Here is a 15,521-nt window from a genome sequence, read left to right as displayed (position 1 = left end):
AAATGATAAACTAATAAATTAATAAATGCATGACTAAGGATTTTAATAATTTCACAAAAGGTAAAATAAAAGACACTTGATTCATTGAAAGTGCAAATTGATCAGTTTTACTTGAAAATTTTTAGTATTCAGTCACTCAGCCGAGTAGCGTTCATATTTCTCATCAACCAATCACAAACCTTGAAAGTTTGAACAATTTGTGGTTTTCAGTTACAACATCACTGTTGATTCGTCAACACTTGCCGAGGCAATGTTGTCTGCTGGTTTACCTTGAAAAAAATATCGAAATGGAAACCTCTCACATCGTTGATTGCAAGTCCTTCCACTGTATTGTTTGTTTTCTTTTCGAAGTGGGCTTTCTACAGCTGTTTATTCACTAAAATACGTTGTTTACTGGCTTGTTTTTTTTGTTTACAAAATTACGCATAAAGCTGCTTTTACGGGAAGAGTAAAAGACAGAGAGTAAAATAATCACCGCGATAATTATAATAATTATTATAATTACTCTTCACACACTCAAATTCACATGGCGTAAGTAGTTTTCACATTGTTATTTATTAAGTGAATGTCTTTCCTTTGCTTAGGAGTTATAGTTTCCTCATTTCCCTAAAGTATGGCTAGAAAGATTTTAAAAGTTACCCACACCGGGATTCGAACCCCAAGACCTTTAAGCGCAGTGTGTATTTCTCTAATACGAAATCCCTAACTGAATTTATCGTTTTACGTTTCACAATTCTTCTTCAATTGTTTTGATTACTTGGAATAGTGGAGAGTGGGAAATAGTATCTTTGTTATCTTAGACGATGATAATGTGGGGTACTTGAGGTCATATCTCATTTTACTGATAATGATCTATTTGTGAGCGACATTTCGTTATTGTCAAAACAAACAAAATGCGTTTTGATTGATGTTGTTTACATCTGTGGACATTAATTTCTATCTTACATTAAACATGTATTGGCTTGGCTTATTCGGGATATCAGTTAGATGCTGTGTTTAATACATCATGTTATCAATGTTGTTGAGTAAAAGTTGTACTGGGTCGTTTTCTATGAGACAGGTGAGATTTCATTTATTATTATGTGTTGGATTGAGGATTGATCAGATGTTTCCCAACAAAAAAAACCCAGGCAAAAAAAAAACGTGAAAAAAATCAGTGAGAAAACCCACCAAAAAATTTCTCCTACTAACAAACAGTATATGCTGAGGAAACATTTTATTTTCTGGATATTATGCTGAGGTGAACTCGGAAAGAAAAGTCATCTTGTCTCCGCCGGGACACGGCATACTCTCTTGCATACCGGGCAAGATGACTTTTCTTTCCGAGTTCACCGCAGCATAATATCCGGAAAATAAAATGTTTCCTTGATATCTTGGGCTGAGAAAAAAGCCATCTATCTCTCTAAACAGTATGATTTCTATTAATATTTCATTGTCTTACTCTATCTTAAGAGCAATAGGCCTGTATAAGTGAATCTATGTATTCAACATTATTTAGATATTCCCCCCCCCCCATTATATTTTAACACATCACAATTGTAGGACTGACTGAGATAGATCTCAGTCTAATCTCGTCTGACTGGAATTTAAAACTCATTCTTCAGCTGCAGCAAGTTGCGAGCGTGTAATCCTTTCTTGTATTTTTAAGACGGGGTGAAAAAAAAGGTGTTTAAATTAAGATCTTTTTTTTCCTGCTGATGAAAGAGGGGGGGGGGGAAAGAAGGGCAATCGCAGATTACAAATATATCACTGCAATGATGCACAAGGTGTTGCAATGAAACTGGGCTTGTAGAGATCTTGGCAACAGGATGAATCAGGTCCGTTCATTCAGCGCCCAAGAGATACAGTGGTAGAGATGCTGGACTTCGACCATGAAAATTACCACTAGGGTCCACAGTTTTGAACCGGGGGAAGAATGTAGACCCAAAGTTCTTCACCTACCGAGCCCAGGGCGACCACCGATATATTGTGCCTCCATTTCTCACCCAACTCCAATGGTAGTAAATTACTACTGGAGTTCATATGCGGTAAAGTAGTGATGTGCCTAAGTGTGGGCTCACACCTGTTTCAGATAATTAAAAAAAAAAATTCACCAACAAAATAGGAGATTAGGGGTTTGCCTTTATCCAGGACCATAGACGTAAAATTGGGCCCATGAATAGAGTACTCCTCCCTCCAATATTTGGTACCCATTTCCATACTAACTATGATAGAAATATTAGGTTTGATATTTCCCAATATTTCCAATGAATTTGTATCATGTTCAGGACCAGATTTAGGCATATGGGGCAGGGTTGGGTTTTTGACATGACAAGCGTCAAAAACTGGTTTAAATCGTCAAAAACCTAAATGGATGTTTTTGAATAATATTTTGAACACAATAGGTTGAAAACATGAGAAACTTACTTTTATTATATATATTTTTTTATGTATATATTTATTTTTAAACACTAATTTATTATAATAAATAAAACAAAATATTGATTAGAATTTGAAATTTTGAATTTTTCAACATACAAAAGAGTCTAGAACAGATTATATGTAATTTTTGTGGTCCATTTTACTAAGTGAATCAAGTGTGTTTAATTTACTAAGTGAAATAGAGCCGTTTATTCAAAATATGTGCAATAGGGCATCAGCATTAGGTTTTTGGCTTCAGCAACCGATAAAAGCTTATTTACTTACATATTAAAAGAGTCAAAAATTTGTTGTCAAATAGCTTTTTTTTTAACCTGATAGATATGCTAAATAACAAAAAATAACTCACTTTTATGCAGATTAAAGTGTTTTTTATATTTTTAATTACCGTATAGTTACTGAATAATAAAATATCTATTTCAATATTTTAAATTTTTTGATCTGCTTAAAATTTTATTCCATATCGAAAGTTCTCAAGTAGCATCTGTTAACGAACTAATTAAACTAATTTATTACCACCTATAGCTAAAAGTTTTATTGGCTTAGGTTGTATAAATACAGAGTTTTAAAGAGTATTTTCAATCAAAGCAGAGCTGGCTGCACTTGATATCCAAAGCACTGTTTTGCACATTTAGATGCATCTTCAGTTGGAAAACTATTGCATTATAAATCATAGTAAATATACCATATAATAGTCAAACTTAGTCATTCTTACTATTGTGCTTAGAATAAGTTATAGGAGTTTCTTAAACATGCATCATATGGTCCAAAAATTTTGTATTTTGATTACTAGATGCATTCTCATGTTACGCACAATAAAAGTTTTGTTTCAAGTATCAGTGATTATCTAGATAATTTAATAATAACAAAAATCAATGTTACATTTTTGGTGTAAAAGATATTTTAAACACCTATACATTATGAAAAGAGTATAGCAGATGGTTTATATCAATACACATATATAAGCAGTTGAAGAAATTTTGGAAGGTTGAGAATTGCATCTTGAATTGAAGAATATCAAATCATTCTATACTTTTCCCCTTCAGCATTTATACTATGCTCTATTCAAATTGTATATTTTGCAAGAAAAAATACACATATACACCTATATGTCCAAATACACAGGTGTATAATAATTATATACCGCCCCAATTTTGGACAATAGGTCTATTGTCCAAAATAATTCTGTAGAGAGCAGAAAATATTTTACAATCATATAAGTATTTATTCTTTGTATAACATAGTGACTTTAAACATTACATTCAATAAATGTGTGTATTTTCAATGGGAATTTTTAAATTTAAAAGCAATATTTGAGGTTTTTGACAAATGTTTTTGACGTGACAGTTTAAACCGTCAAAAACTACCATGTGCCAAAAACCTGCTAACCCTGATATGGGGGGAGGGGGCAAAGCAAAAATCAATAGGTCCCCTGCAATTAAGGTCAAAGATGTTTGTCAGTGAATATGGCCTTTATTGTTTAAATTTTAGGGCCCTAAAAATCATGAGGCCTTAGGCAAAATGCCATACTTGCCCATGAGTAAATTGGGCCATTGGATATATATGGATATAATTGGATTCATTCATGCAGTATTACTTATAGGGACCACCATCACCACTATAAAATCGGTATTGGTCATTAAAATTTTCTATATTTAGATTGCTAAATAAGAGTCTAAGAACAAGGCCTCAACATTCCCAGGCTCACCACACATCTAGTTGCTTCCCTGTCTAATAATGACGCAAAATTTTCTGATTTCACAGTGCTGTATCTTCCAACACAAAAAGGGGTTGCCAAGTCTTGAAGAAAAGAAAACATTATTTAAAACTCTATTTACTTGGGGAAAAACTATTATTGAGAGACTGCTGAGAGAAAAATTCTTGTTTTTATTTTTTTGATTTGTCAGACCTTGAATTTTACGAACAAAATGAATGATCTAAAAGCTTCATATTTGATTTCTTGCAGCCAGCTGTCAGGAATGGCATATCTGAGCCGAGCACTTTGAAGGCATGTGAAGTTGTCCATGTGACTATGGATGATGACGATGCTAGTAGGAGTGTAGAATCAACGTCAACTACTGAAGAATATGAATTTTTGGAGGATTCTGAGCCGAAGCTGGAAATAACTGGCAGCGGAGACGAAGAACAATTGAAGATGTCGATGCAACAGATTTTGAGTGATGAGATCGACAACGACGTGACAAACAAGAAATTATTCATGGAGAAGGTAGGCATGAGAGTTATGGTGTGGGAATGCTCAGCCATGTTTAAGTGCAAAACAAAATTGTTATGTCTAAGTATTTGATATTCAGATTTTTTTTTATATTCACATCTACATGCCATCCATAAATCATTGGAAATTTAATTTGTTTTTTATATTTATTTTGATTCTCCTGACAAAAAAAAGCTACAAATAACACACAGCTTTATAACAATCCACACTTTCTTTCAAACCAAACATAGCTCAGGCTCTATTGGCTTTAGCCAATTTTAGCCATTTCCCATGTCAAAGAAAACTTTAGTTGAACAGAATTAAATGTACATACATAGAATTTACATACAAAATAATATAACACAAAAAACGAAAAAAATTGAAAACAGTGAAGGAATACAAAAAGCACAAAATACAAAAACAGTGCAGAATACAAAAACAATGCAAAACTACAAAAAAGGATATTTAGATTAAATGTTTAAAACATCTAGCATAAATTGAGAGAACATAAAAGAGGGGAAAGGTGCAAAAAAAAAAATGATACAAAAAATATATAGCCAACATTGTGTATATACAATAGAATTTCATCAAAGAGGGAAGTAAAATTGACGACGGATTAGACAGCGCTGCAACCATGAATTCCTAAATTGGACCATTATTTGCTCAAGAGCCCCCCTTGTCTTCAGACTCTTTACCATATTAAAGAACCAGTCGTCTGATTCTTGAGGATCTTATGGGACTTATCGTGATGGTGCTCGGTTTGACTGTCATTGTCGACGGGTCTCTTCGTGAAAGATTTGGATTTGCTTCCATAAATTTCATCGAGTTTGTGATTAGAGTTTGCCTTCCTGGTATTAATTGCTGGAGCATGTTGGGGGGGGGAGGGATAATGCATTTGCTGGAAATTTGATGACGTACTGCAACTCATTCCCAATTTCTCCGCATCTACAGTCAGGGCTTTTGAGAATTTCGAAGCGAAGGAGGTTCTCTAGAAAAAAACCATGTCCTGTTAGGGCCATTATGACCTCATTTTTTTAGTTCAGGCTTTTTGTCTTTACCGTCTCAACTATGTGGTGAACTTTCCCACCTGATGCTTCATCATTCCATTCTGTTTGCCATCCAAGCAAAAGTTTTTCCAGATGGCTTGCTTTGACTGATGATTGTGGTAGGAGTATTGTTGTTTCTTTGTTTCCCATTTTAGTTGCTTGTTTGGCCAGTTTGTCAGATTTCTCATTACCCCCACAATGAGGAAGCTTCCCACTAAGAAATTTCAATTTTTAAAAACGCATAATTCCCACACGTGGATTATGTGAAGGAAAATAAGGTACTATATTATCTGATGGTATGAATATTCAATTTGTACTAAGCTGAAATTTCCATTAACAAATACAACGCCACATCAGGCAAAATGCCCAACGAGGTTACTGAGAAAAAGATGCCCATAACAAATATGGATGTCATATATTTCAAATACACAGCAACCCAATTAAAAATGCAATTACTAACAATATATATACATGATGAAATATTATACAATGCCCATAAAGAATACTTATGGTTGTCTAACCCTAAGCATGGACAACCTCTTGACTTACCCCAACACGTTTATCGTATTTCTTTTTGAACGTGTCAACTGTGTTAGAATTTACTACTTCCGGGGGTAAGCCACTCCATTTATCAACAACCCTATTAGAGAAAAATTCCCTGCAACACCACAACCTTGCATTGTCCCTTACCAAGCAATACTGGTGTCCCCCTGTAAACGCAATCGATTGCTGGTGTACTAATAATCCATGGTCCATCCCATTGAAAATTTTGAACACCCCAATCATATCTTCTGATACCTGCATTCATCCAATGCAAACAACCTTCCTAGTTCTTGAGTCGCTTGTGGGAGACGCTTTAAAAAAACATCTACTCACCTGAATGAAATGCTCACAGAGACCTTAAAACCAGTTCTAAATGTTGTAAACATTTGGTAATAACTCATTCATACTCATCTGTCAGCAGAAACTAATTTTAGGTGGTACCACAATTGAAAACCGTAAAAAACATAAAATTCATATTTTCTGACTAGGTTAATGAGGTTGCGCTGTAATTGAGTAATTCTTAAAAATGCTGTGCATTTTGTTTTTACTTAATAAGCTTTTTCTCACTTTTTTTTAGGAAAACACTCTCACTCCTAATGATGAGATATTAGAAAAGAGTCAGATGAGTGATTGTTTGACAGGGAGTGATATTTCAGTTCTGCCTGAATACAATCAGAATGCGAATACTGAAATAGATGCAGATATGAAGCTCTCGATGTATACAATATCGCCCAGTCCGACTGAAGAAGGTTGAGCCTTACATCAACTTATGTTCTTTTCTCTCTCAGAGTGATATGATTTTTTTGAGAATTAAAATTTTTTTCTTTTTTTGTTAAGGGGGGGGGGGGTTGTAATGGTGATGTAGGTTTTCAGCAATAATTATAAACAAAGCAAATACAGGGTGGACGAAATTTCATGACACATTTTAAAAATTAATTTAAAAAAACCATCAACAACCAATAGACATAAAGTGGTACTTATTTATCATGGCATAGGTTTTTTTTTGTTAAATTTAAAAGTTTAAAATTTCACTCACAGATGGCACTGTATCATAAAAAACTAGACATAGATGGGACACAATCAATGCTTAATTAAAGTTTATAACCATTTCCATTGTATAAAACAGTTGTAACCTACAGCAGGATTACATGCCAAGGTTTGAAATATTCATGTTAAGCAAACAACAAGGAAAACAAAGATTTCACCTCAATTACTTTATTTGCAATTTTTCAAATAGGCATTACGTTTCTCTAATCAGAATTACACTTAATTTTTCAGTTTCGTTAAAAAAACAGACTTTTGATTAACACATCTTTTTTAATCAAATTTACAAAATTAATTCAATAATGCAAGGTTGTCAAAATGGATGGTCCTCACCCGAAAACTGATATATAGTCCATACTCCGTCGAGTATCTCCTTTCCTCTTGTTAGTTAAGAAGTTCAATGTTCTAGTTGCGAACACGATGTGGAATCAACAATTTCTAGATGACGATTTGTAGAAATAGCAAGAAATGATCGATAACCACTATGACGTGTACCAGCTAAACTGATGTCGCTAAAGGAAGAAGACTTGATCAGTAATCATCGAATTTTGGTGATGTATCACTCGAGACACATATTGAACTGGTAGTTATTTTTCAGTCTCAATCTATAAGACTTGAAGATAAATTTAGAATTTCATTTAAAAAATTATATCTGGACCAACCTGAAACAGGAGGGTTAACCAACTGACTTAAGACATTATTTAAATTATTAAAACAGCAAAGCTGTTAACTAATCATGAGGTGAATCAATGACCGTAGTCGATAACAATGTAGAAATGCAATTGATTAGAGAAAGTGAGAGAAGAGTATTTATATGATTACAGCCAGTCTTTTTCTTGGACAAACCATCCAATAGAAGAACTTCATCTCTTGACAAAAACTCTGACATCACATTATCATCATTTACATATACAACAATACTTCAAAAGAAAAAATATTTCAGAATGGCAACCAAAACACAAGGTAATTGGACAAGCTGACCAGGCTGTCCCGATCACGCCAATCAAGATTATTATAGAGTAAATATTTCTCTCTATACATCAGTGAAAGTCCATTGCCAACCACCAATTTCTCTAGGTATTGAAAAATTAATTCATTAATTTAGAAATATAACATCAAAACCGATTGGGCGTGATCGCAGATCATGTGACTGATCATTAATGGAAGTAAACATAAAATTTTGATGCTGGACTGCTCCGCTGGGATTGGCTCAACATCATTCCGCTGAGATCTGAATAATGTTACACAATCCCATTTCAATATGAGAACCATTTGTAGCCTAGGCTACATCAAAAGAATATTCAATTTCAACCCTCCCCACGTATTTGCTAATATAGATTGCAGAAGAGTCTCAATCACTTCCATCACTCTTGTCTTCAGTTCGTAAATATTGGTTACACGTAAGGCAAGATTTTAAGATTGCATTCCATTGTCCTTAGACTAGCGGCAAAAAAAAAAAAGAAGAAGAAAAAGAAACATGCCAAAATGCAAAAATGAGGTTTATAAAGGTTCTTAATCTGTTACACCATCTGAAATATTTATGTTACATTTTGTTTTCTATGAAGTTTTTTTTTAATAATACGCAGCTATCTGTGTGTGAAGTTTTTCATCTGTGTAATTTTTCAGAAAAAACCTCTAAAATAAGTATTTTAGCGTGAACCTCTCCTTTTTTTATGTCGATTGGTAGAGTTTTAAATTAATTTTTAAAATGTGTTATCGATTTTTCGCTCACCCTGCAGATTTTATAAAACACTAAATCTTGTTTGAATATACAATAATAGAAAGCTAATTTTTGGCTTTTACACATAACATTGGACAAAAAAAACAAAAAACAAAAACGGTTCCAAATACAAATTTTTGAAAGATCACCAAATTTTACTTTTAGAAGAAAATGAAAATTTCCATCTTGGTGTTATTTTCTTTGCTACTTAAAATTTTAGTTAATTACAAAAAAAAAAGATCAATGTGTGAAATTAATTGTCATCTTTCATTGAATATAGATCTAATGTCCATATCTGCTAGTCTTGATTTCGGAGATTACACTGTATTTGATGGCCTGATGTACTTGGGCTGTGCAATAGTTTCTGACCCTACAACCGATGGAGAAATCAGGAAGGTCATGGCGATTTTGAATGAGCAGTCATCAGCTCAACTAATGCATGTGTCTCTGTCATTTCCTGCAAATTCTGAAGGCAATGTCATGTAAGTGTTTGATTTAAAAAAACACTTTAAAATTTATTGATCTTAAAAAAAGTTTTGTGATACCATTAGTTGCATGTTCTCAGTTAAATATGCAATGTATTTTGATAAGCTTGCAAAACTTTTATAAAAGGTGCAGAAATCATATGACGTTTTTCCTCTTGTCTGGTTGTAACATTGATTTTTAAATGATTATTTATTGATTTTTATGTATTTTAGAGGAATTACATTTTTATTTAATTTTGGAGGTATCTAGACTAGAACAGTGTTTCCCAACCCTTTTTGTCCCATCGCCCTTCGGAAATTTTTTTCTCCTATCGCCCCCCCCCCCAATTTCAATCTAACCCATAGGATCTTATGTTATACCCGTAGCTTCTATTGTCCCCCTGGAACATTCCATCGCAACCAGGGGGCATTAATGCCCACTTTGGGAATCACTGATGTAGAGTAAGGGTCTTCAATCTCTCAGGTATTTTGGGCCATATACCAAAATAATATATATAAATTTACCGAATAGTTACAGTTGTACAACAGCATCTTAATGGATGTACAATAACATATTAATGGATGGGCGCAAGAGACAATGTTACACCCCCTCCCCTCAAATTTCACCAATTGAATGTGACTTCATGGTTAATTCTGAAATAATTTCTTTCACCAATTTTAAAAAAAAGGTCAATTATTTCGATTATTAATTCTAAGAAATCAGTTTCACTAAAAATTATTAATAATAAATAAGTGTACTTTTAATGAAAGTTGTGTACTTCATTCAGGTATTTTTTAGCATTTATGCAATATCTGTAATGTATAAATATAATGTAGTGCTTCATATCATTCAATTTCCCCCCTCTCTTTTTTTTAGTTTATATGAACAATGCTCTTGTCACGAGCTTACAAGTTTTCCAATTCTCCAAATAAAGACTCATGTTGCTGGTGACCCAAACAGTAAAGTTTCCAGTTGTCTAGCGCTTGTACATGAGGCCAGTGAGAACAACATGCCAGAGAATACTATTTTTCAGTGCCATGTGTTCAGATGTGAGGTTCCTGAAGCTGTAAGTCTTAAAATATGAACTTTTATCTGTTATAATTGATATACAGTGGAGCTTTGATTAGCTGATTCTTGTTAATTCAGAAACTTTCTGTGAAATGATGCTGTACCCTTGGTGAAAAATTTTTCTTTTCCACAGTAGTGAGAAAATTATTGTAAAAGTCAGAATTTCTCTTGATGTGAAGGTAGGAACACTTTCACAACACTAAAATAATACTGCTACAAAAATTTTGCAATGCATCTGTGAAGCAAAAGCCGACCAAATTGCCCATGTATTTTGAATACACATTCAGTTATAATTAATAAATATGATATTTTACCTTTAATTTGATTCACACCTGATTGTCCATGAATTTCTATTTTACCATGCAGGCGTGTTTCAAATGTATCAGTTGATTGAGGTTCTACTGTATCTTGAAATTTCTGATTTTTGAAGTAATAAAACTTTTGCCATTCAAATATTTTGCTGAAATATTTCATGCTAATAATGCTGTGGCTTTACATTCTTAAAAATAACTTCTCTATTTCATTTATTTTGTGTTACACATAGTATTCATAAAAAGTGCAGTGAAATACCTGTATAACGATATCCAAACGACTGGATAGAGATATTTTAGTGTAGATAGAGTACATATATATACTATGAAAAGTGCCTTTTGCTAGGATCTATCCTATCATTATATGGGATATTATAATTTTACAGGATTTTCACTGTATACGTATCAAAAAGAGTTATTTCACCAGCCATTACTTTAAAATTGGAAAGGATTTACAAAAAGTGTTGTTTTCAGACCATAGATGTTTAACATGTAGTTTTTAGACCATAGATGTTTAACATGTAGTTTTTAGACCATAGATGTTTAACATGTAGTTTTTAGACCATAGATATTTAACCTTTCAAATTTTCTGGGCTACATTGGGAGGTAAAAAAACTTACTTTTGAGTTGCACTCAAATGAAAGCTAATGGTTTGTTTTGAAGCCATATTTACTGTTTTAAGTCGGAAAAATTGAGCATATGGGTGAATGATAAGTGTAGATGATTGTAATTAACAAAAATGAACTTTTTGCATGATAACATGTCAGAGCACATTTCTCATTGCCTATCAAAACAACTGTACAAAATGATAAGGAGCGTGATGTCACCACAAGGTGATGTCATAGTTCTTTTTGCACCATGATTATCTGATAGAGCTTTATGCTATCATCTTCATTGTAAAACTATGTAGGTTGGTTTTTTTTTCAATGATGTGTTGGTACCATTGCTTTGTTTTGTTCATTTATGCTGTAGTAAATAAATCAAGCAATAACTAAACATTGACAAACTATCCATAATATTTGCATATTTCTTGAATTGGTCTTTGATTCTTTGATATGGGGCTATAACACATTTCGTTCAAGTGAGAATTTGATTTATTTTTCTTAAGATGTCTTTCTTTTTTTTTATATTGTAATCATTTTTAAATAATGTAATCAGTCTTTATTTAACTTTATTTATGTGTTTCGCTTATTATGTTTTAGCAATGAAATTTCAATGCTGATCCTGTGTTTCTGAAAAAAAGAAATTCAATAAAATCTTGTGAATGATAAATTTAAAATAGTTCTGAGAATTTATATTGATTTATATAATTATTTTATTTTTGCTCTTTTCTCTATATATAACATTCATATCAGAGTGATATCTGAAATGAAAGCTTTCATTAATTCTAAAGGAACATTTTCCCCCTTGAGAAGCTCATTTAGATCTCTTGTATTAATGTCACGTGGGAAAAATATTCTGTTGCAAGAGCATGTGAGTGCAGAAAAAACTTTGAGCAGAAAGATACATACTCATGGATAAAGCAGTGTTGCATTGACACTCACACCTCTAGTTCTAAGATAATGGTTAAGCTATATAAGTAATCTACATTATCAGATTTATCTATCTCATCTAAAAACAGCAGAACCTCATTACATCGAGCCTCTATTAATAAAGGCATGTGTTCGGACCAAGGCCCATGAGTTACATATACATATCCTTCACTGGTGCAGTGCCCCATATAATGAGGTGTGGAAACCTATCAAACTGATGATTTCAAAATAATTTTTTTTCATAATTCTTACATTTACCTTTGTGTATCAAAGTTCCATTTTTATTTTTTTGTAAATAAATTTACTTATAATCTGCAGACTCGTTTTTCACACTTTTTTAGATCACTTCCATTAGCCATTCATCTGGTCAGTTTATTTCTCTTTTTGGAAGTTTGAAGCTAATGGAATATGTTTTTTGATTATAATTATTTATGAATACATTGAAACTTAGTTCACAGATCGTGTTTTTTTTGCTGTTTTTTAAAATCATTAAAAAATAAATAAAATAGTTGAAGTAGTTATTAATTAGTTTTCTAACTGAGAAAATGAGTACACAGAAAATCTGCATGATGTGTTATCCTGTCATAGCCAGATGACTGGTTAACCGAGGATCTTGTTATCCAAGGTAACTCTGAACCCATTACCTCCAGTTAAGATTTTACTATATTTCCAAATAATTCACTATGAAGTCCAAATTATTTTCAGTTGTAGTTGTGTGGTGAATTTGTGAAGAAAAAAAAAAACAAAACAATTTAAAGTAGTATATGAAAAATAATTAATGAATTAATTTAATTAATTTTGAAAAACAATTGGACAAAAAATCTGATGAACAAAAAATGCACAGCACAATTTCATGGTAATTAAAGCAATTTAAAAAATCATTTCTATTAATACAGTCGACACTCAATACAACGACCCTTTTTGTCCCATCGAAAATGGACGTTCTTTCGGGAAGGTTGTTGTATCAAAAGTAAAACACATATAACAGTCGTTCTATGAAAACATTTGTGACTTACCCTACTATATTGGTCGTTGTAATAGAATGGTCGCTATAATGTGGGGTCGTTATAACGAGTGTCAACTGTATTACTTGTATTCCTTTATTTTATATCCTATGTAGAAACATATGTGCATAAATCATTGTTGCAGTTTCATGTTTTTAGCCGTTCGTTCATTCTATTTCTGTAGGGAGTAAGTAAAGAGATTTTTGTATTTGGTTGGAGATATGCCATACTTTAAGAATGTCTTTCATTCCTTAGCTCTTCTCTATGAGTTTGAGATTCATGTGTTAAAATGGTTAAGCCTACTAGTATGAGGTTGAAATAATTTCTTCCCATGAATATTCTTCATCAAGAAGAAACAAATGTGATAATAAAGTGGTGGTTGATAAGTTAATTTTATATGGAATTTTATTGACTTTATATTAAGCCGCTAGATGTAAGAAGATTGGGCAGCGATTTAAATTTGTTGATCTGAGCCTTTTTTTATAACTAAAATTTATTCCTAGGTTACGAAAATAATTCAGTGTCTGATTAGTGCCTCTAAAAAAGTTCCAAAACTCTCTACTAGTAAATCAGATTCATCCATGTCTGATAGATGTGGCATCATTATGCATCATCCCAAGAGTAGCAACATGCAGACATATGTCTTTGAGGCACACTTGGAGTTCAAGGAAGAAGATTCAAAAGTGAGTTTCATGTCTTTGATCTTTATTTCTTTATGCAATACATGTCTAATACCTTGGTAGAAATAAAATATAAATTATATACAGGCAAGCTTTTAGTTGGAATTTAACCTAAATACAGTGAAACCTGTATGAAATTTGATATCAAGAGACTGAAATAGTACTTCACTTTAGACAGATTTCCGTTTCATAAAAGTGCAAATCAAAGCACTAATCATTGAACAGACTATATTTTGATTCTTTTTTACACAGGTTTCTATCTCATACAATGTCCGTCTTAGACAGGTTTCACTGTATGTACAAGTTGAGCTTTAAAAGTGAGGGCCAATCAGTGATAAGTTTGAAAGGAATAAGTTTATCAATGATTCAACCATCTTTCTATTAAGTAATTTTCTCCCTTAAATTTTTATTACATGGAGCAAACTTTTTAAATTTGATTACCTAACTAGCTATAATACCCCCGCCACTGCCCGAATTTTCTTCAATTACTGGGAAGATTGAAAAAGTGACAAACAATTATAAAGGCATAAACTGTTATACATGTACTAGCAGGATTAAAGAAGTGACAAACTATTGTAAAAGCGTATACGTGTCTTAAACTCATTGCTGGGGAACCACAGTAACTAAAAGTCATTGTTGAGACTCAAAAATCATTGTTGCCCGATAGGTTTTTGCCCACTTCAGGCATTTGCCCTGCTCTGACAAACTTTTAAAGTAGCTTATCATTTAAGTCGGGTTTTGTTAGATATGTATGAAAAATTTGTAGATATGTATAGAGAATACACACACACAGACAGAGACAGAAAATCAGTTGTATATATATATAGATTCTCTGCATATATAAAACCACCCACAAATTCAGCAGCAGTTTTGAATTGCAGACTACAATTTTGAGACAGTTTCACAATGTTCTTGTTGGAAGCCATGCAAAAATTATGCCATGTAAACTAAGGAATAAAAATATCTCTACAATTTGTATAAAAGATGTGCAGCAACATCTACTCGCTAAATACAAATTGATTCCCAAGATGAAGGATGTGGTCTAGAGGTCGGCTCTACATATCCACAAATAAGAGTGACAGTTGTTTTGAGCAACTCAAAGTTTACCAAAAGCCACCACTGTGAATTATTTTTGGCCCCAGAGTCCACATGATTTTTATTTGAGGTTGGTTTGATGTGATAGAACTTCATCCTTTTGCATTGAGACATCTGATTACTGAGCAAATTTACAGGCTTTTCGATTGACATTTTTGTCACCCATGAATTCCCCCATGAGTGCGCATGGGTGAATTTACCAAATTTGCCATTTATTATAGCCAAACAGCCCATACCTTTTAAATATCTCTTGTAACTCTGGCATTTAGTTATATAGAGTGAAATAAAATGGTTTATAGATTGCCTAATTCAAGATTGATACTTCTGTTTATGTTGCAGTTCATGCAAATTATGACATTTCTCCAATTTTTTTATGCCATTAA

At 32.7% G+C, this 15,521-nt stretch overlaps 1 protein-coding gene across 2 annotated transcripts in view; it reads left to right on the top strand.

Annotated features, from left to right (window-relative positions):
* The first annotated feature begins 267 nt into the window (after window positions 1-267).
* The window catches only part of LOC149083740 (rab GTPase-activating protein 1-like), a 34,521-nt gene continuing 19,267 nt past the window's right edge, over window positions 268-15,521 (top strand). Inside the window, exons 1-6 of one of the 2 annotated variants that reach the window (XM_089234222.1) lie at window positions 268-531; window positions 4,385-4,645; window positions 6,797-6,968; window positions 9,264-9,465; window positions 10,325-10,514; window positions 13,867-14,046. In XM_089234222.1, coding sequence (XP_089090348.1) covers window positions 4,451-4,645; window positions 6,797-6,968; window positions 9,264-9,465; window positions 10,325-10,514; window positions 13,867-14,046 — 939 coding nt within the window. In that variant the 5' untranslated portion in view covers window positions 268-531; window positions 4,385-4,450. Of the gene's footprint in view, window positions 532-970; window positions 1,061-4,384; window positions 4,646-6,796; window positions 6,969-9,263; window positions 9,466-10,324; window positions 10,515-13,866; window positions 14,047-15,521 lie in introns of those variants that run through there. The other variant, XM_089234221.1, reaches the window with a different exon arrangement.

The sequence above is a fragment of the Pholcus phalangioides genome, unplaced genomic scaffold (genome assembly GCF_987345545.1).
Source record: "Pholcus phalangioides strain wild (caught in Gottingen) unplaced genomic scaffold, Ppha-v1.0 ptg000008l_1, whole genome shotgun sequence".
In the NCBI taxonomy this organism is placed as follows: Eukaryota; Metazoa; Arthropoda; class Arachnida; order Araneae; family Pholcidae; genus Pholcus; species Pholcus phalangioides.
The sequence above is the reverse complement of the archived record's forward strand: the minus strand, read 5'-3'. Positions and strand labels throughout refer to the sequence as shown.